General features: G+C 36.0%; 1 protein-coding gene across 1 annotated transcript; it reads left to right on the top strand.

Moving 5' to 3' along the window:
• The first annotated feature begins 2,152 nt into the window (after positions 1-2,152).
• LOC138692790 (probable cytochrome P450 6a14) lies at positions 2,153-19,374 on the top strand. Its single transcript, XM_069816000.1, has 5 exons — positions 2,153-2,352; positions 9,226-10,152; positions 12,643-12,864; positions 13,677-13,928; positions 18,535-19,374. Exons 1-5 carry the CDS (start codon positions 2,181-2,183, stop codon positions 18,702-18,704), a joined length of 1,743 nt encoding a protein of 580 aa, XP_069672101.1. The 5' UTR covers positions 2,153-2,180; the 3' UTR covers positions 18,705-19,374.
• The last annotated feature ends 3,755 nt before the right edge of the window (positions 19,375-23,129 follow it).

The following is a 23,129-nucleotide window of genomic DNA, read 5'->3' as shown; positions in this document are numbered from 1 at the left end:
TTTTTGGACCTAAACATAATAATAACATTCAACATATACAGAAAACAAACTTCAACCACACACTCTATAAACAAACAATCCACACATCCCATTACACACAAAATCAGCAAATTCCGTTTTCTCATCGACAGATTGCTTACAACCCCATTAAATAAAGATAATTACAACAAAGAACTAAATTACATAAAAAAACTAGCTAGTGAAAACGGATATGAAAACCAATTGATCAATAAATTAATACAAAAAAGAAAATTAAAACTAAATAAAAAAGACTCCACTACACTCCAACCCGTAAAAATAAGAAACAAAAAACAATGGCACAGTTTGACTTTCTATGGGAAAATATCAAACAAGCTCAGTAACTTTTTCAAAAAACAAAACATCAATATAGCCCCCAGCATCAACAATAAACTAAACAATATAATTCCGAACAAAATCAACAACTACGAACCATTACTAAACAGCGGAATATATCAATTGAAATGTAAAAACTGCTCCAAAACATACATAGGTCAGACTCGACGTAACTTCAAAATTAGATACCGCGAACACACCTCCGATTTTATTTACAATAGGAACAAATCCAAATTTGCACAGCACCTCATCGAAGAAAATCATGAATTAACAAATATAAATGACACATTAAAAATATTAAAAATCATAAATAACTCCACAATAGACACCGCGGAACAATTTCACATTACAAAAGAATTTAACTCAGGAAAACCCCTTCCCAATGAACAAATAGCCAATACAAATAACCCACTTTTTAACTTGTTTAAATTATTCCCGCCGAAACAAACACACACAACAACCATACAGGTCCCACCAATACCCCCTCCACTTCCCACTCCAGATGACGTACATTAAGAAAATATTGTAATTGAGCCCGCCATTCTAGTCCCAGCCATGCACCACATTCCAACATCATCTTAAAATAGTAAGTATTTTCCATACAACATTTTACGCGACAGATTCCAACTTAATAAAAAACAAAATCGTATTAATTCTATATATTAATACAAAGTAAATTCTTGCAGACACGCATGGCCACACTAGACAGCGTACCCAACAGAAAATAGCTTGTATTATATACGTCTAAGTATTCAACAACAGCATCCACGATCCACAGCAGTCAACTTGAACAACATCAAAAAACCCCAACATACAATATGGAATATCAGTGAAAGTGCGTCAAAAAGACAGTTCTTATCAAGAATAGTAAAGTAACCCAATTTTAACGATACAACAGGCCAACACAGCCAACCATATATGTGAAAAAGTAATATAGTGTATACAGTGTTTTACAGTGTTTTTGTAGTGTATATATTTATTTGTTTTTTATTTGTTTACAATTATGTGTTATAATGTTTTTAACATAATTTTATTGTCCTATACGGGTTTTTCAAAAGATAGAACTTAACAGAATCACAATAACCAACCACATACTGCTTATAGTAAACTAAGAAATCATGAAAGGCCATACACAAGTGAACAACCCACAACATAATTAAGAAGCTAGGGCTTCACAACACACAATGACATAGGCCCCATATCTGAAGATGACACACACCGAGTATCGAAAACGTTCATATAAATCCAAATATTAAGATAAGCACAGATGTAAACAAAAATTGATATTATAATATCTCTTACTTGCTTCAAGTAATATTATTATTATTATTATTATTATTATTATTATTATTATTAATATTAGAATATTATATTGATGCACTACTTCAAGTAATTTATTCACCATATTGTATATAATAAAAGTATGAATCTTAAAAAGATGAAAAATAATCACATAACCTCAATTTCCCCATACCCAACTCAATTTAAAAATTATAAATTGATTCAGTGCCTACAATACCACCTCTTGGTACATGAGCTTAACTTACTTTTTAATTGGTATTTATTTGTTAATGGTGTATGCACGTAATTTATTTGTTGGATTTTCCCATATAAGTCACCGATCTGTGGCATGTATAAACATTTCACTGTTCGTTAATATTTCATGACAGTTCTTATCGATGTGACAAAATAACCGATAAAAGTCACATATATTTTAATGTCACAGTCACAGTTGTCACAGATACTTGAAAATATCGTCTAAAAGCTCTTCTCTAATCATGAGCGTGTAACCATAAACAATCATTAGGTTAGGAAATGCTGACGTCATGGAAGAGCTTTCGTCTGGCAAGTCAAGTTTATCACACCTGGTCGGAAATAGTCCCTCGGTGGATGTGAGGGAAGACTGCTCTATTGGCGAGGTTCGTTGGTGGAAGGAGGATACGCATGCTTGCAACGCTCTTCGTAACCACGAGGTTTCAACACTTCGGCTCTTGCAAGGTATAATCACAGTCTAGTATATAGAGTCACGAAGCTCAATACGTAATAAACATGCTTTCATACATAGTTGCTAACCACTAGGATCGCTACTATCGCCTCATCACAAACAATGCGAAATAGTACCTGCACAGTCTATTGTTCCTAGTATCCTCATAAACTCAAGCTTAGTGACTGTATATACTAGACTGTGGTATAATCACAGTCTACTATATATGCAGTCGCGAAGCTCAATACATGGTCAATATGCAAACATTAGATAGTTGCTCACCACTAGGATCGCTAATATCGCCTCATTACAGGCAATACAAAATAGTACCGTCACAGTCTATTGTTTCTAGCACCCTCAAAACTCAAGCTTCGTGACTGTATATAGTAGACTGTGGTATAATGTTATATGTACACTGGTGTTCAAAGATACTTGACCCTGCTAATCGATAGTGATCGATAATTTGTTGGTGTAAGTGTGGCGTCTTTAGTTATTACTTCTATGGATAGATGACGAAATTAATGGAGTTACCAATCGTGCATAAATATAACCGCATTATAGAATTCAATATTTCATCCTCCTCTGTTCATTGTAAAACAACACTGGATTTAGCTAGAAATCGCTGATATTGTAAATTATGAGAATAATTTATGCTTAAACTAAATCATCGCTTTCACCGACATTTATTCTTAATGGCCCCAATAATAGTGTCACCTATTGACAAGCAGCGGAACTATTTCAAAGTTTGTCAATTTTTCAAATCTTTGGTTCTGACTTATCCCGTAGCATACACGATTATAAAATCGTAGGTCAGATATCTTTGAACGTCAATATCCATATTACACTGCACAGATTATACTATGCTTCGGTTCGTTTTAATTTGGAATTAATTAATTATATAATTATGTTAACATTTTTTCACTGCATAGCTTCAAAATGTGGTATGACACTAATTTGAGAACGACATGCAAATGTTTACCATGAAAAATTCAGATAAACGATCAAGAATAACTAACAAAAGAACTGCTGCTAACCATCCTCTTTTACGCTATTATTCTGAAAATTAAATTTTCACCGACTGTGAGTTGTGGTAAAACTTATTCCCTTGTTGTTGTGTTAAAAGACATTATAAAACTTCTATTTCCTTTTGCAGTTATTATTTGAAATGTTATAGGCTTACTCGAAAAATATTGGTAAAAATACCTGTCCTCAAATGAGGACACTGGCTGCTTATCTTAATATATAAAAGTGTATATATGTATGTATGTATGTATGTATGTATGTATGTATGTATGTATGTATGTATGTATGGATGCATGCATGTATGTATGGATGCATGTATGTACACTAATAGTGAGCACTTGATTTTCGTCATTCACCCAAGCGTCTCCATTTAGTGTTCTGCTCAAGAGCAGGTCTTTCACTGCAAACCCAGTTTTCTCCCATCTTTCCATTTTATGCCTTCCTCTTAGTCTCCATATATCTTAATGTCGTCTATCACCTGATACCTTTTTTCTACCCCGAACTCTTCTCCCGTTCATCATTCCTTCCAGTGTGTTCTTCAGTAGGCAGTTTCTTTTCAGCCAGTGACCCAACCAATTCCTTTTCTCTTCCTGATCAGTGTAAGCATCATTCTTTCTTCACCCACTCTTTCCAACAAAGCTTCATTTCTTATTCCGTCTGTCCACTTCACACGTTCCATTCTTCTCCATATCCACATTTAAAATGCTTCTATTCGCTTCTCTTCACTTCGTCGTAATGTCCATGTTTCTGCCCCATACAATGCCACACACCATACAAAGCACTTCAATTGTCTCTTCCTTAGTTATATTTTTTTCAGAGGTCAGCAGAAGATGCTCCTTTTTCTATTAAAAGCTTCCTTGGCCATTGCTATCCTCCTTTTGACTTATTGGCAGCAGCTCATGTTACTGCTTATAGTACACCCCAAGTATTTGAAGCTGTCCATTTAGAATTCGCAAGTTCTGTAGGTTTTTCCTATGACCATGCTTTTCGTCTTATTTGCATTTATCTTCATCCCATACTGCTCACAGCTGTCATTTAGGTCCATTAGCATATCCCTTGGTATCGTCTCCTCTTCTGCTAACAACGACCTATCATCAACAAATCTCATGCCTTTATTCTGTTTCCTCCTACTATTACCCCTCTCATGTTCGAAAACGGTTCTTCACTAAATCCTCCAAGTAGATGCTGAATAGGGTAGATAATAAAGGGCATACTTGTCGTATTCCTCTTCCTATTTCACTTCCTTTAGATATTTCTTAGGGCGAAAAGAAGTGTTCACTTTATCCCATTATCTCCTGGCCTAGTTGCCTCATAAGTGGTGCCTTATTGTATCACTTGTGGGGTTCAGACCTGTCTTCGGACAGTTGACTTAACAACAAGACATTTCTTCTCCTATCCCGATTTTAACCCTTTTCAGATAAAGAAATTGTACAATATTTTTACGTAATGTTCCCGGTCTATCACGTGACATCGTTCCTTAGGTATACACTAAAATGAATCTACCTTCATTCGCGAAGACGGTTGGGCAGTTGAGTATAGGCACCGTGCATGGGTCTCAAAATCGTACTGGTGGCGCCGCGCAGTTTCTCAATTCCTAATTAACTACAGGCTCGCAGTCATTCACTAGTCATGTGTGATATAGAAATTACATGCGGCTTTCTGCCGATAAAATGTTGTAATATTAGTAAGAATGGGTTCATTGATTCACAGTGTTCTGCCCAAGGGCAGGTCTTTCACTGCAAACCCAGCAATCTCTAGTATTTAATTATTTTATAGACTCAGTGGAAAGTTCAGTACTGCTAGAGGAGTGTAAAAATGTAATTACAAAGTTCCTGAAATATCAATGAAGTTGTTTGGCATTTAAATCAGATTTCAGACCATTGAATGAGGGTGAACAGTTATACTACGAAAACATTGATATACTTATATTTGATGTCATGACGTGTGTAATATTTTTTTGTGTATAATGTCGCTATAAATTACATATTTTAATGTGATTTAATTCTAAAAGTAGTCTTAATTACACGTCCTGAATAGTGGACGACTGCAAATTCTCTAAAACACAACACATAATGAACAATACCATCAACATACTACCTCTGATTGAGGTTCTGGCTGATATGTACTGTATATCTGTTATCAGGCTGTACATCTCACTTGACGATGTGTCAGAGGAAGAACAATTGTTTGTATGCAAAAGAGTCTGACTAGTGTAATTTGTAGCTAGTCGGCGATATATGCAATGGAAGGGAAAATGAACTGGCCACTCTACTCCATGACATTCTGGCCTAGTTGCCTCATAAGTGGTGCCTTGTTGGTATCACTTATGAGGTTCAGACTTCTCTTTGGACAGTTGAATAAACAACAAGATCAACATGCGGTAGCAGTTGGATTGATAGTTTGTGTAAAATGTTATACTGTATATTTTAATTCGCTGAATGCACCTTTCAACATGAATTCGAACACTGGCAATGCTGTAAGTAGTTTCGACTTCTTCAGCTGTTAATTTACCATCGTGCAGATACGATGGAGTAACAACAATGATCCCTTTATCGGAGAGATTTGTTATTATTCCGGGAAAATCTGACTTCATCACCACCTTCTAATAAAGTAAATAATCCGCAGTCAGTTGCTATGAATGTGTCACTCGATCTGCCTCGGTAGCATTTAGATTTGAAGGCCACCATCTGATCAACATTGGGTGCCTGTTCCGCTCCTGAACAATTAATTGTCACTCTACATTTTTCAATATTGTATGCATTGTTTCCTGAATACTTTCTCTGCTAGGCCAAAACCCAAAATTACAGTAACCATTGTGGATGTCAACAACATTAAAGTGGCGGTAAAAATACATTATAATTATAATTGTACGATTAACTCCGAAGATCACCCTAATAGCAGAATACGACAATCCAGTTTTCATTTTAATTGGAAAATATGAGTAGACGATTTTCTTTACTAATCTTACTCTTGGACAGAATTTTTCGAAAGCTTTCGATGTGAAATTCACTAATAAAAATGGCAAAAATAATATGTATGGTCTAAATCTTGGGGCGTTTCCACTATCTGTGGTAGCTATTTTTGGGTTAAATTATAGAATTGAAAATATTTCTTATGATTCTACGGGTATGATTGTGTTTCAATTGGCAGAAATTTTAACAATATATTCGAAGCCACAAATGTCACTCCCATTAAGTCTGGTAGTTCTGTCTCATATTTTATTGTAGAATAATTTCGGAAACTTTGCATTTCATTAAACATATCATATGTTCCTGAACGCTTGTCATAACATTTCTTATGTGACTTCAATTCGGCATGTAATGGAATAGACACCTGAGTAGACAATTTACACAATTCAATTGTGAAAGAAAAGAACAAAATCACTAAGAATGATTTCATTTACTTCTGCCTGTATGGCTACTTCATTTTTCTAAATAACACTTGTTGAGCATTCGCCTTCCATAAAACTTAAATTTTCACCTTTTCTTCTTCTTTATACGTCTCTTTCGTACCTTTCCGGAGCTAGTTGAGATGAGACAGTCTTTTTCTTGTAATCTTTTATAAAAATACTGGGAACGGTATGCTAGTTTTGGGGGTGTCCTGATCTCGTTCCCAAAAAAATGAATACCGCAAATTCTTGCTGCGGGTGTTGGTTTCCAAGGTTAACCATCAGCACTTGAAATCAAGAATTAAATATCGATATGAATACATTTAAAAATAAGTATATTATCATTTATTGTTGCTAATATTACACATAATATATATGTAAAGAACTCAGTAATTATGTACTTTTTAAATTTAAATGATAAATTCCTGTCGTTGTTAACTTAATGGTTGTTTATAAACATAATACTATATACATTCTATTTTTTATATCAAGCCTAGTATATGCTAATACTATGATTACAAGCAGTGTAGCCTTATTTACTTTCGTCTGCGTGCTGCATGGATCCACAATTAGCGTCGTTGCGCTTCAGTTTTCTGTTTTGGAAATGAATAAAAACAATATCGGTTGATGTGTTCCTATAAGCATTACTACACTCAAGAACACAGCAATTTGCATTACCTTTCCGCTTTTTAGGATCATCCATATTTCTAATCATTTAACCTGAGATGTTAAGCACAACTCTATCGCTGCTGTCCCGCAGTTAGTAACGACAATCGCCACCAGAGGAGTTTGCACGGTGCCTATAGACGCACCCTTGTACGTGTAGGAAGTCGCGAGCCATGAGTAACAGGCCTGACGTAGGAGTGCGTCCAGCGCGAAGGGAAAGGTTGTGCATAATTCAAATATCACTACCGCCATAATAACTTCGTAATAACACAGTCTAGTATATACAATCGCGAAGCTCAATACGTAGTAAATATGCAAACATTAGATAGTTGCTCACCATTAGGATCGCTAATATCGCCTCATTACAGGCAATGCAAAATAGTACCGTCACAGTCTATTGTTTCTAGCACCCTCAAAACTTAAGCTTCGTGACTGTATATAGTAGACTATGGTAATAGGCTGAGAATAATAATATTTGTATCTCCATGTAACACGTAATATTGTCTTCTGGAATAGTATAGGCTTATACTAACAACAATGTAAACATATTTTGACCTTCGTTTATTTTTTATTTTATTGAGTTATTTTACGACGCTGTATCAACATCGAGGTTATTTAGCGTCTGAATGAAATGAAGGTGATAATGCCGGTGAAATGAGTCAGGGGTCCAGCACCGAAAGTTACCCAGCATATGCTCGTATTGGGTTGAGGGAAAACCCCGGAAAAAACCTCAACCAGGTAACTTGCACCGACCGGGATTCGAAACCGGGCCACCTGGTTTCGCGGCCAGACACGCTGACCGTTACTCCATAGGTGTGGACTTGACCTTTGTACAATAATAATTATAATTATTATAGAACTGAATCTTCTCTACAATAAAACGTTATAATGTAATTGATGATGATGTAAACATAGACTGATATTTTTATAGTTATTACTCATTCATTACACAACTTGTTGTAAATTAAGGCTTTAATTATTATGAAGTTCCTATTACTTCTTAAAACAACAAATTAATTTTGGACAGGAGTGAATTAGTTATTAGATTTCTAGCTACAGATCAGCCCTGAACATAAGAGGGGATGTGAAAGGGACGCAGAAACCCCCGCCCATGTCTTTTCGCTTACTCTGCCTCATAAACAAACGCAGAATAAGGCTGTGCGCATGTGGTGGAATTTAAGCGACCAGCGAGAGCCGAGAGATCGTAAAAGTTATAACGTCCGCTGATACAACCCGTCACTGACAGTCTTTCCTGCTCGTGCCCCATTAAAACATAACAGTCTCAGCCGGGGAAGGTGGAGTGGGGAGTTAAGGGATGGTCTGCAGTGACTCAATCGAGTTAATAACGCGCAGGCCTGCTATAGATGGACACTATAAAAATTAAGTTAGTGTTCCTTAATTAGAGCGCTGTTTGCTGGCGAAAATGATATCAGTGTTGGGTTTAATAGATTCAGAAGACATTTCCAGCATCTTCAATGTCTCAAGATGTTATACAAGTTTCAGGAAGTAGAGTTTAAGTACAGGCACCGCCGCTTGGCCGAGATGTAGAACACCGCGAGAGAGGAGAAATTATATATATAAAGTCCTGTATACACATTTCCTTCTATCTTTTATTTTATTTCCCAGTCTACTATACTTCTTCCTCTTTCGTACTTCATTTTTTATTCCGATATTTCCACTTCTCTGTTTTCATTTCAAATTAACGTAACTTACTTTCTTTCAACTACCTCGTATGCCTTTTCTTTTATTCTACTTGACAATGTTATGATATACTAGCAGATTATAACGATGTTTGTGTGTTTTCTTTCAGTTTCTCGCAGTAGGACACCAACATCAAATATGGTATCCACAAAGGACTTTCTTTTCCTTGTGGCAGCCATTGCCCTTGTTACGATATACTTTTACTTCAAGTGGTCATGTATGTACTGGCAGAAACGAAATGTGCGTTGTGTCAAGCCCATATTTCCATTTGGAAACTTCTTAGATGCAATGACCTTACGGAAATCGTTGGGAGAAGTTTTTAAAGACTTGTATGAGAGACTTGAAGGCGAGAAATTATGTGGAACGTATCTATTCAGTAAACCCGGACTATTAATAAGAGATCCAAATCTCATAAAATCTATAATGATCAAAGATTTCTCCCATTTTCCTGATCATACTTTTAATAAGAACCAAGAGATTGAGCCTCTAACTGCTAATTTGTTTCATTTGGCGGGAGAGAAATGGAAAAATCTTCGTGCAAAATTGACGCCAACTTTCACTTCAGGGAAGATTAAAATGATGTTCCAAATTCTCATGGAATGTGGATACGAACTGAGTAATACGTTGCAGGAATCGGCTAAAAACGAAGAAATTCTTGAAATCAAGGACATTGTAGCAAGATATTCAACTGATGTTATAGCATCTTGTGCATTTGGCATTCAGTGCAATTGTCTTCAGAATCCAAATGCAGAATTTCGACAATGGGGAAGGAAGCTTTTCGAACCCTCACACATGGCAGCGATGAATACAATTTTTTCAACTCTAAATCCAAAAATATTGGATTTAATAAAAACGAAGATTTTTGACGTTAATGTTACAAATTACTTCCGCGAGATGGTTCATGAAACAGTCAACTACCGCGAGGAAAATAATATAAGACGTAATGATTTCATGCAATTACTTATTGAATTAAAAAACAAAGGTAGAATCGAAGACGAGCATGCAACCCATGAGAGCAGTGACAAATCAGATGATGGTGAGTACTTTCAGTATTTATGTAAATTTACCAAAATAAATGTTTCATGCGAATGGGCCTCTAATCATAGATTATAAAGCAGTTTTGACACTTCATGAAGGTCTTGTTAATGAATCTGAATCTCCCTCAAGGAGACAAAATTCTATGGCAGCAGGTGAGAAGTCCGAAGAAACTTCACATTGTAAACAGTGTAGTGTAAGTGACCTTTAACATGTTAGCTAACAATACAAACTGAAGCACATAAAAATAAGTCTGAAATAAGAGTAAAATGTGTCATTCTAGTAGTATTTCGATGATCCTCCTACCTGATTAACGAAAAAACAACTAACTGCATCATATCTTAGACTGTATTAGAGGAATAATGAAAACTTATAAGGCACAATGTAACAATATTAGTGCAGACCTGAATGAAGGGGGGGGGGAACAACGGTGAATTGTTCAATGGTTGAGTTGTTTTGACTTTTTCCATTGCTAATTTTCAATAACTGTATCACAACGTTTCGAAGAGTGGCTCTTTCTTAGTCGTCAGGTGAAAATCTACTGTGGGGATCGTTACAGTAGGTTTTCACTTGACAACAAAGAGAGAGTCACTCTTCCAAACGTTGTGTTACAATTTTTTAAAATTAGCAATGGAAAAAATCCAAACAACTCAACCATTGAATATTAGTGCTGCTTTGAACTATGTGCTTTTCTGTCTGTCAATATTAATCCCGTGTGATAAAGAACGACGAAGATAGAACTTTATATTATTTGGTCTACAGATTCAGGTAATGATAAATGATAGTTCACTAGTAGGGCCTAATGTCAAATGAAAATGCTTCAACGGTGTGACAAAAAACTCATTCAATTATTGCAGGTTTTATCAATTTTTAATGTAGTTTCCTTCCCTACATACGGTATCATCAGCTAATCTTTCCTACTTAAGGTGTTCTTCACAGTACTCGTCCGTAAATTTTTATAAAGGGTTCCTACATAGAAGTATTCTTTACAAGACATGGACATTTTCTATTGTCAGTGTGATGGGCTGTGTTATATGGAGGTGCGGTGATATGCTGATATATAAGCTCAATATTTCTTGGCTTAGAATTTCAATAAAAGTTAAAATGTATAACTAAGAATGAATTACATGTAGGCCTGCCATTTTGAGTCTGTCCTGGTTGCTTGGTATATACCCAGTACATAATCTCAAATTAAAGAAATGTGGATACAATTGCTTTCTTCACTTGTAGTTTTATATAATATTAGAATGAGTTATTTCCTTTTCATGTTCATGATTTATTCTTTAACTTTAACATAACCTAAAATATGTTTTTATTTTATTGGGTTATTTTACGACGCTTTATCAACATCTAGGTTATTTAGCGTCTGAATGAAATGAAGTTGATAATGCCGGTGAAAAGAGTCCGGGGTCCAGCACCGAAAGTTACCCAGCATTTGCTCGTATTGGGTTGAGGGAAAACGCCGGAAAAAACCTCAAGCATGTAACTTGCCCCAACCGGGAATCGAACCCGGGCCACCTTGGTTCGCGGCCAGACGTGCTAGCCGTTACTCCACAGGTGTGGACCCTAAAATATGTTAAAAATCAGTAGGCATAGAGCATACATGAGGTTTCAGCTTATTCTAGTAAGCCTAGCTTTCCTCCAATCTTGATGTAGAACTTAACTGAACTGAACTTACACTAAACCTGAACTGAGTATTTTTATGTCAAGGGTCACATGACCATGAACGAGCCCATTACTTCTTATGGGAACTTAAGGGGACACTCCACTAAAAATGACAACTTTTTCCCTAATCATTTTTCCAACTAAATTTTGAGAGGATGTTTACTATGTAAAGGACTAACAAAATCCAAATTTTGAACTCCCAAATGTTTGTGTTTTTTTTTTCGTTTTTTTTAGAAATATTTTTAAACCCAAGTTTTTAGTAGAAGATCTTAATTTTTAAGCTTCCTTTTTTTGGTTACATTCACAAGACAGAGAAACATTACTATGCATTTATTTTATGAAATACCGATATCTCATTTATTCAGTTTCAAATTGTTTTTTGAAATTTTAAGTAGGCCACGTTATTTTTATATAAATCATGAGAAAACAATGAAATAAACTAGCAGCATTTCTTACTAACTAAATGCATAGAAACATGCAGGTACTTCATAAATACTAGCAGTAAAAATTTCATCCAGATTGATTAATATTTGGCATAAAATTATTGGTGTTGAACCAAGAAAAATAAACTTAACGTTTATCACAGCACTGAATATACGGTAGCTTCCAAAGTTAGCAGTTGAACTGCCTGTAAGGATCCCGGGATTTAAAACAAGGTCTGATTTATTCGTTCATGAAATAAGCCGAAACGCAATGTATGTTTTAATTTTAATGTTTAAACCTTCCATATATAATTCGGTAGATAACGGAATGTATGTTTTATTGTAAGTCATGCAGAAGATATAGCTTACAGTATTTATTATCTCATGTAATATAATGATTTTAGGTCTTTCAATGGATTCAGTCATTGCTCAGGCCTTTGTATTCTATTTGGCTGGCTTCGAAACTTCTTCGGCGACAATAACGTTTTGTCTATACGAGCTGGCACAGAATCCTGACATACAAGAACGCGTCAGAGAAGAGATACATGCCTCACTGAGAAAATATGGAGAAAACGTTACATACGACAGCATACAAGAAATGGGATATTTAGATAAAGTTGTTGCAGGTAAGCTCGTTACGGACACCAGATATAGTAAAATAATATAAAGGAATTTTGAAACATTGAAACTGATTTTATTTTATCGCATGATTCAATGTAGGCCTACTGCAATTACTTGACTATATACTATATAGTGTGAGAAAAGGCAATAATTCTGTATTATACCGCCTCGCGCAAACTTTTATTCCCGGCCGGACAGTGACTATTCGCCGACACCGTTTTTAGTGTCATGCGACAAAAACAGCAATATTAAAACAAAATTATTTCACTCACTTTTACCTTAAAGCAGTTACTGGAAATGGTGGTCTCTCTGGTATAGCCTGTATAGGGTTTTCTGAAAAAGGGTTCCAATATTTAGAGAGGAGATAGTATCCATCAAAACAAGAAATAAAAGGCCTACAAACATGGGTTCCAAAATTAATATCTTCTGAGAAATGAGCAAAATATTTACCATCAGTGTAAGAGCAGTATATCTTCTATTGTGACCTCTTTGGCAAGAAACAAATGAGGAAACATAATACAGTCATGTCATGAAAATTGTAGCAGATGTGGTATATGCATGATGGAGCACCGGCCCATTTTCATCTTAGGGTTAGGCAACACCTAAAACGAGCCTTTAATAGGCGATGGATTGGTCGGGGAGAGCTAGTACCTTGTCCTGCTCGTTCTCCTGATTTCAATCCACAAATCTGCAATACACTGCTAAGCGTACTACCCCTAACAATAAAAAACTATACTATTTTCTACTATATATAGCAAAGGAAGCTCGAATTTAAGAAATACTGTTATTTCTAAAATCACTATTATTTTTCTTTCAGAAACTCTGCGTAAATATCCGTCACTCCCATATTTAAGTCGCGAATGTGTGCAGTCTTATAAAATTCCTGGCTCGGACGTTGTGGTGGACAAGGGCACTCCTATTGTGATTCCTGTTTTGGCACTTCACCGTGATCCGAAATATTATCCAGATCCAGACAGATTCAATCCGGAGCGTTTCAACGAGGAAGAGAAGGCAAAGAGACATCGATGTGTGTACCTGCCGTTCGGAGAGGGACCCAGGATTTGCATCGGTGAGTCTTAGGCCCAATTGTATAAAACTCCCTGACTAAAGATCAACTTTGAGCGTAGATCGAAAAGTGAACCGAGTTCAGACACTTCTTCTATTGTATAAAACTTTTCTGCAATCAAATTACCTTGGTTCAAATGGAATCTAAGTTCACGTGAAAAGGATCTGGCAACATCGGATAAACAGGTGAAATACGTGATGCGCGGACCATGTTATACAGGTTTGTTCAGTGTTGCCAATCTAGCGACTTTAACTCTTTTTCAACAACCATTTCTTTTAACTTTTATATTGCTTAAATAGGGATTTAGTGACCTTTTTAGCACCCCAATAGTGACAAAATTTAATCTTTCTTTGTTGATAATGAGAAATCTAGCGACTTTACAACTACTTTTTGGCGACTTTCCGTATACTCTGTTGGAGACACTGGTTTTTTTGTGCAATGTAAATAATGGCGGACAATAAGAAGAAGGTTGACTGTTCTCCGAGTTGTTAACATGTTATGGTGTTTGATACTGCTAAACATAATAAAGCTTTATAAAACGAACGACAATTTTCGTTTAGTAATACAGTAAATTGAAAATTTATGAATGTACCTATCATATCCATTAATAATTAGTGGTTGTTATAAACATAATATAATTATAGGTTATGTTATTTGATACTGCTGAACACGATAGAGCCTTATAAAATATAAGATTGTTTGTGTATTAAGGCAAGAAATTGAAAGAAATATATATAAATGTACCTATCATATCTATTGATATTAATAATAATGGATATTTTATTTGCACAATCCGTCACTCCTATATTTCAAACAGAAAAGAAATAACTGAACTTGGATCATGTAACTTAATCGGAGAAATTTCTTCAGTCAAAGTTGACTTTAGTTTGAGACAAATTAATCTCAGATTAGACTTTATACAACACAAAATTCCAAGTTCAGCTGAAACAAGGATCAATTCAACCTCTGATCTAAGATTAAATGGTTTATACAATCGGGCCTTAATATTACATTTTAACTGAAGAAAACAAAAGCGGAATTCAGTATTAATGGACTGTATAAAAGGAAAGATTATAATGTCCGATATCCCACTAGATCTCTCCAGACTAACCGACCCGGGTTCGATTCCCAGTGGGGTCAGAAATGTTTCCTGCAAAATTTCTACCTCGGGACTAGGGGAGATGGCGGTGCACAATTTCTAAACACTAAGTTGTGCACCGCAGTGCATATGAAGGGCAGGCATATGTCATTGTTGATAGTGATTCGTCCGTCGGATGGGGACGTTAAGCCTGGCGGCCTCCTTGGTGCTATTCGACAGGAGTAGGCTACGTGCCGGCACCGAGCTTCCCCTTCTCCCTTCCTCACCTTCATCATGATCCTCACGCATTCCCTACACTACACTTAACACGAACACTTAACATACACTCACCCTAGTACACGACATAACTCTTCATATATAAACATCATGCATAACGTGGCCCGCCGATATGGTGTGCAATATGAAATTGGGTCACAGTCCTGCCACCTATCCGCAGTATGCGGAACCCGAATCACGCAAAGTGAAGTGGGTAGGCATTAGACACACACACACTCCACTAGATCTATACTACTTCTGGCTTCTGCTGGCACAGGCGCTTAGAAAGAAAGTTTTCCTCATCAACGACGTGTTTCCACCCCAATGCAAAACTTTCGTTAAGACTCAGATTTTCCGAAGGAACTAAACGCTGTTACATCTTCTTCCTAGCCCAGAGGACTATAGCCCTCAAGTCTCTACAGCCGAAGCGGCGCAGAAGTTTAGAGTCGAGACAAATTGAAGCTTACGATCGCCGGCACGTTTTGGGAGAAGCACCGGCTAGCAGACGTCTTTACTATGCAATGTTCAATGTTTAACATATATGTTTGGTGTTTCTTATAAATAAATATCAACTGATAAATGAAAAATATCCTATTAACATTTAAAGCGACCAGGTTGTGGACATAATTGAAGCTTAGTTATCGTCAGTTCGACATGAAACGAAAGAACTGAAAAAAAATTTCATAACCAAAGAGGTGTATAGTTAGGCCTATTTGATAACATACAGAGAACAGAAAACAAATGCATAGGCCTATTGTAGTAATAGTTCATATGAAAAGAAAATTAAGAACGCGATTGGATTCGAATTATAGGTGAAAGGAAGCATTATATTGTTCACATAAGTTTAGACAGAATAGAGTGAACGCAATTGATAAAAAAGAATGGTTACATTTTTGTAATGAAATTGTATTAGCCAAAATAACAAAAATTACAAATGAGTATACAACAGAATCCTTAGGGACATATTTTCGGAAAGTACGAGAAAATATAATCAAGGCAAGAAATGACTTTAAAAAAATGTAAATGTTTTTATACGTATATGTGAGTATGAAAAGTAAGTAACCTACTGTAGACCTACCTACGTACTACGTACAAATTGAATGAATGAATGAATGAATGAATGAATGAATGAATGAATGAATGAAACGAGCCCTATACAGTAGGTGACCCGTCTGGTCATATTTATCTTCCTGTATGTATATAGTTCCGAAACGTTGAAAATGTCTTTCAGGACACGGTGGAATACCCAAAAGTCCATTTTTCTGAATATGAATCTCTTAATTTTAGTCTTCACTGGCTCTATGAAAGCATTGAAATTACAGTCGGGGTGAGTAATAATTAGGGCTAGGATTTTGATGACGTATAAATCATGAAAAAATGTCCTAAAAACAAGCATTTGTTACCTAAAAATCTTTCAAAAATGCCCTAAAAATTGTTCTTACATAATTGGTTTAGTAGGAAAAGAGGTTTTGTACTACTTAATATTTAGACTAGGAATTAAATTAAATTCTACGAGTAGTACCAACATTTAAGTTTATTTAATTTTACATAATTTTTTAAGAGGTACACTTTAATTAATTATTTTACCTTATGTAATTTCCATGTAGCTCACCACAAGGCCACTGTTACCCGGAATTAGCAGGAATAGAGGAGTCTATATTGAATGGGTGGTTGGAGTGCACTACGTTAAAATGGCAATATTTGTGCAGAAAACCGATTAAAATATTATACAAAATAATGGGTATTAGCCATCGACGTAGCTTGGTCGGTTAAGGCGCTTGCCTGCCGATCCGGAGTTGCACTCGGTCGTGGGTTCGACTCCCGCTTGAGCTGATTATCTGGTTGGGTTTTTTCCGAGGTTTTTCCCAACTGTAAAACAAAGGTCAGGTAATCTATGGCGAATCGTCGGCCTCATCTCGCCAAATATCATATCGCTATCACCAATTCCATCGACACTAAATAACCTCGTAGTTGATATAGCGTCGTTAAATAACCAAGTAAAAAAATAATGGGTATTAATGGACAAAATATGTAGAAAAATATCAAAGGAAATAAACATTATTTTATATTAATAATGGGGATTTATGGCCAAAATTAAATGAAAATACCTCAAAAATGTCCGAATAAAACAAAAGATGCTCTTACAAGTTAAAACAGGCAAAAAATGCAAAAAAAAAATGCCCTAACAAATATGTCTTAAAACACTCAGTTTATCATATAACATATAAATAGACTACTAAAGCAGCTATGTTTCTGGCTTACGAGAAAAAAGATGCAATTTCATCAAAATCCTAGCCCTAGTAATAATTCTGAAAGAAAACTCGAGCTCAGGTTGTGCTGGGAGATGAACGGGCCAGGCCGGGCTTAAAAGTTTTGATCAGAACAAACCTAAATTATATTGCATTACAGCACAAATCATGAAAGCGAAAGTTTTAAGCATGAAAAGTATTTTCTCTTAGGGTAACTTAGGGTCTGTTGGACACTTTGTACTTTAACGTGTTACCTCGCCACTTGAAGGCACCACACTCTGCTAGAAGTCAATGACGAAAGTAGCCACGAGTGGAGTTACTTCCGTCATTGACTTCTAGCAGAATGTAGTGATCTCAAGTGGCGAGGTATATAACACGTTAACGTACAAAGTGTCCAACAAGCCCCACTGTCCGAAAGACCCTAAGTTACCTAGTTATATTTGTTTCGACTTTTGGTGAAACAGTGATTTCACATTTTCTCTTAACTACACCACGTCCGTAATTAACACTTATTGTTAGTACCAGCAGGACGCGGCAATTCCGTTTGTTTTTTATTACGGGAAGCATTTGATTAAAAAACTGCGTAATTTACGTGACTGACTATACTATGGATAAGCAAAATAAAACACTTTTCATGCGTCTCGTATTCTAAGAGCCTATAAGCTTACGCTGTGTGTCTTTTCTTCTTATTCTTCTTCTCCTTCTTTCCCTTTTGTCTCACGCCGTCGGGTCTGCCTCATCCAGCTCCTCCATTCCTCTCTATCCCACGCCATCCTTCTCAGTTCCCCAATTTCTTTCCCTCTTTTTCTTGCCGTCATCTCAATATTATCCATATGCATCGTCCTTGGTCTTCGCCTTCCCTCGTCTCCTTTCCGTCATTGCCTCCATTATTTGTTTTGGTTTCTTTCTTCTCTCATTCGCACAATTAAAGATTATTATTATTATTATTATTTTATTATTATTATTATTATTACTATTATTAGTCCATTATTATTATATGTTCCAGGAATGAGATTCGGATTGATGCAGGTGAAAGTTGGACTGGTTTCTCTCCTCTCCAGATACCAATTTTGTGTCTGCAAGAAGACGGCGTCACCACTGCTGATGGACCCTAAAATATCTTTCTTCTCGACTCCTCTTGGTGGGGTATGGTTGCAGATCAGAAGATTAAAGTGATGACAAATAAAAGACTGATAGTCTTATGTTTAATGCACTATATAACCCTTTTTAATCTTTTTTTCCTTCAGCACCACTTAGCACGTGCAATAAGGCCCGAAGTTTATAATTGTTTATTGTTAATAAAATAACATGTACAAAAATTGAGACTTAATTCTTCCCTGAAGGTGTAAAAACTTCACTAAGAAGAAGAAATTCATTTTTCACTAAAATGAAACGTTCTAATTACTTTATTTTTGTTTTTAGCATACTGTTATGCTGAATGAAACTTTGCACATTAACACAAATATAAGAACATTATTTCATTGCCGCCCTTACATAAGCCCGCCATCGGTCCCTATCCTGTGCAAGATTAATCCACTCTCCATCATCATATCCCACCTCCCTCAAATCCATTTTAATATTATTCTCCTATTTACGTCTCGGCCTCCTTTTCCCTCCGGCCTCCCAACTAACACTCTATATGCATTTCTGGATTCGCCCATACGTGCCACATACCCTTGCCCATCTCAAACGTCTGTATTTAATATTCCTAATTATGTCAGGTGAAGAATACAATGCGTGCAGATCTGCGTTGTGTAACTTTCTCCATTCTCCTGTAACGTTATCCCTCTTAGACCCAAATATTTTCCTAAGCACCTTATTCCCAATCACCCTTGATCTCTGTTCCTCTCTCAAAGTGGCAGTCCAAGTTTCACAATCACAAAGAACAACCGGTAATATAACTGTTTTATAAATTCTAACTTTCAGATTTATTGACAACAGACTAGATGACAAATGCTTCTCAAGCGAATAATAACAGACATTTCCCATATTTATTCTGCGTAAAAAGCAAATTTGGGGATTTATGCAACAAAATCTTGAAAATATCCTGCAATTTATGATAATAGTCTATTATTTTCAGGAACGTCTGAAATATGCAAAAAATGAACGATTAACTTTGCATATTTATCACCACAGATTGTAAAAATATGCGTTTGCATATGAAGGGTTCAGAACCATAGTGGGTCAAGTGTCATTTACTAAAACCGTAGAAAACAAGGGTTAAAATGAAGTTATTACCATAATTCAATGGAAGCGTATAGCAAGGAGCATAATATAAAGTATAGCCTACACATTAAAACTAAATGATATGTAAATATCCATTAAACTATGGTATTCACTTAACTTTACCCTTGCTTTCTCCGTTTTTACTATATGGCGCTTGGCCCACTATGGCTCTGAACCCTTCATATGAATCCTGGTTCTAGTGACAGAAAATGAAAAACACATGGTGTAACAACTCAAATGAAAAAAATGGATAACTGACAAAGAAGAAGGTGAAGTTTTAGATAATCTAAAATGTGTTACAACACCAATGTCATTGTAGTCCCGAAAGTGTGTGGCGTGTTCTTTTGTCCACCTAGAACTCCTGCTTTCACACTCTTGGCCATATTCCTCGTTACTATAATTTTCTCTGTCATTAATTAAATATTCCAGTCGCCTACACGCCAGTTTGTTATTCCGATTATTTTACTTTTTCCTATTTTATCGGTGAACATTTTCCCGGTACAATTTTAAACCTAGATAATCCCAATTAACCGATATAGTTGGTAACTGTTATCTAAGTTTATTTTAGCTGAAAATCAGGAGAAATAATTTGCCGACGTTGGTGAATACGACCATAGCCGAAAATATCTGACAAGAAAAAGAATAATTTGACCATGAGATAGTGATAGGATAGAAACATCTATTTACGTATACATACATATAGGCTTCAATTCTTGCCTCATTTTCCCATTGTAATGGATGATGACACTGACCATGCGTAAGTTCTCGAAGGAAAACAAACGGCGATTGTCTGTAAGCATGTTATTATACATTGAAAAGCGCCTTTCAACATCTATAGATGCAATAGGAGCATTATTTAAATGCAGCAAATCGCTGGGAATTAGTATTATATACGCGAGAGCTTATATTTGCACAGCAGCACTTAAAACCAAGTATAGAATATGAATTTTATACACCTGGTTTAAAAGCTGCACCTTCCACCCATAAAAAATCTGATCAGTGACAGTTATAATAACTACCCCTTCTGCATCAAGCAACTCTTGTCAAATTAACTCTTATAAGAATGCAGTTTTTCCAAGAATGCAGGCAAAATGTGTACAAAGCTAGGTACAAAGTTACTCTTACTGTTCTCCAACCAGGATATTAACCTCGAAAGGAATGTGCTTACTATTGCGTCATGTATTGGAGCGAAGTAGATAGATATTTCCGTTATAACGTCAGTTTAAAAAACATACGCTCTCCTGCATATGTTATTTCCTGTATGGAGAGAATAAAAGACCAGGAGATTAACCGTGATCTAATTTTGTAACTAGGATAGTATAAATGTGTGTGTATCAGTGTTATCGTTTGTGCTTTGAGAGTTAGCCAATGGAGATGCGTATACTCACGTGTGTGACCTTATGACATCAACATTCATTCACAGCATCACCCCCCGCTGCGTCTCATTCCTCTGAGATTTTCCCCTGGTTGGAGTGCAGTATTTCTCAGTTCGATAACTCAGTGACATTTCTCATGTTTGAATATACATGTACGCAATGCTTATTCTTAGCTCCAATAATATTCAAATATGTTAATATACTCAATGTAAATGCATAAAAGTAATAAAATAATGGCATAAATGGCATGGAAAATACAAAGGACCTAAATTTACTGTTCTCCAACCAGGAGATCAACCGTGAAAGGAATGTGCTTACTATTGCCTCATCTATTGGAACGAAGTAGATAAATAATATTACCGTTATAACGTCAGTTTAAAAACCATGCGCTCTCCTGCATATGTTATTTCCTGTGTGAAGAGATTAAAAGACCAGGAGATTAACTGTGATCTAATTTTGTAACTAGGGTAGTATCAATATGTCTGTATCAATGTTATGGTTTGTGCTGTGAGAGCTATCCAATAGAGATAAGAGTACCCACGTGTGTGACCTTATGACATCTTATGACATCAACATTCATTCACAGCTTTCCCCCCCTTCGTCTCATCCGGCGGAGACTTTCTCGTGGTTGGAGCACAGTAAAAATGGCTGAAAAAAATAATAGACCTAATAAATATGCATTTCTACATACAATGTGACTAATGCACAAGTTAGCAATGTCTATGATGCATCGATTAAAAGATGATACGGTATCACAATCCTGGCCCTGGTGATTATGCTCGCAGTAGACTAACACTAGTTATCAACGAAAACAAACATCACAGACGCAGGTTCATACTTGTCGGCAATTTGATAAGATAAGCGGAAGACTAAACAAGCAAACTTGCAATAACTCACCATACATCAGATTCAGACTTTAAATCAACATTAACCTATGGTTAGGCCTATATGCCTATATAGTCAGGCAGCGGTGACCAAAACTCGAACAGTAGTGATCACAAGTGACAGTCTTAAGGCCAGGTACACCCAGAATCAGACACTGCGCGGCGCGACGCTACGTTTTGCTTTACAACGCCTCGCGACAGCTTAAAACTGTCTGCTCGCGACAACTGATTTGCTGGCTGTGTGGGTTTGAAAAACTGGCCTAGGCTAGAAAATGGCGTCAATAAAAGTGGACTGTCTACATGAAAAATTCTATTGTATTTACTTATTATTTCCTAAGGACGCTTAATATGCCTAAAAATCTATACGATTGAAGGTCTTAAAATTAAATGTACTGCACAAACGTAATTTTTATGCTTATGACTACTTCACGACTCACATTAAGAAAAATAATGTATATTAAATCAATAATGAGTGATAGTATAGAGCAGAGAACTAGGCTTACTACAAATACACTGGTCAACAGCCATTTTGCGCCAGACATAAAACTAACAAATTCTTACTAATTTAGACCTCCTGAATTAAAAAAAATGATAAGCAAAATGTTCCATCTATTGTTGTTTTCGAAATGCACAATATAATTCATTTTCTATGCATTTTAATAAAAAAATCACCGTATTTCGTGTGTAACTATTTTGTTTTACAAATGTGAAGATCCATTATGTGAAAACAATATTAATATAAGTAGGCCACCATGTTAGAAGCACTTGTACAAAGGGAAATTATTTTATTGCCTTTCTATTAATCTATTTGGAGGGGGGACAGGTTTGTAGTATGAATTCGCTTGAGTTTACCTGATTTTACTTGAGATGTGTATTTCTTTGACTGAGCTTTAATTACATTACTGTAGTTTATATTTTGCAATAGACCACTATGTCAAAACCACTTCTAGAAGCGGAAATTGTTTTATTGTCCTTTTCGGTTCCATTTGGAGGGTAAGAAACAGGTTCGCCGTATGATATCGCTTCAGTTTACCAGGAGATTTCCGTGGTGTTATTATTCCGTGTAAGACGTGTATTTCTTTAAAGTGTGCTTTAATGATAATATTCAAAGAACG

This window comes from Periplaneta americana, chromosome 17, assembly GCF_040183065.1.
Source record: "Periplaneta americana isolate PAMFEO1 chromosome 17, P.americana_PAMFEO1_priV1, whole genome shotgun sequence".
In the NCBI taxonomy this organism is placed as follows: Eukaryota; Metazoa; Arthropoda; class Insecta; order Blattodea; family Blattidae; genus Periplaneta; species Periplaneta americana.
Note: the sequence above shows the minus strand (reverse complement) of the source record. Positions and strands in the feature narration are given on the sequence as shown.

Bases quoted from the DNA above. Each gene is read 5' to 3' on its own strand.
- LOC138692790 (XM_069816000.1), top strand. From the start codon at position 2,181: ATGGAAGAGCTTTCGTCTGGCAAGTCAAGTTTATCACACCTGGTCGGA. The intron at 2,353-9,225 runs GTATAATCACAG...GTTTTCTTTCAG, and splicing joins AACACTTCGGCTCTTGCAAG to TTTCTCGCAGTAGGACACCA. The intron at 12,865-13,676 runs GTAAGCTCGTTA...TTTTTCTTTCAG, and splicing joins TTTAGATAAAGTTGTTGCAG to AAACTCTGCGTAAATATCCG.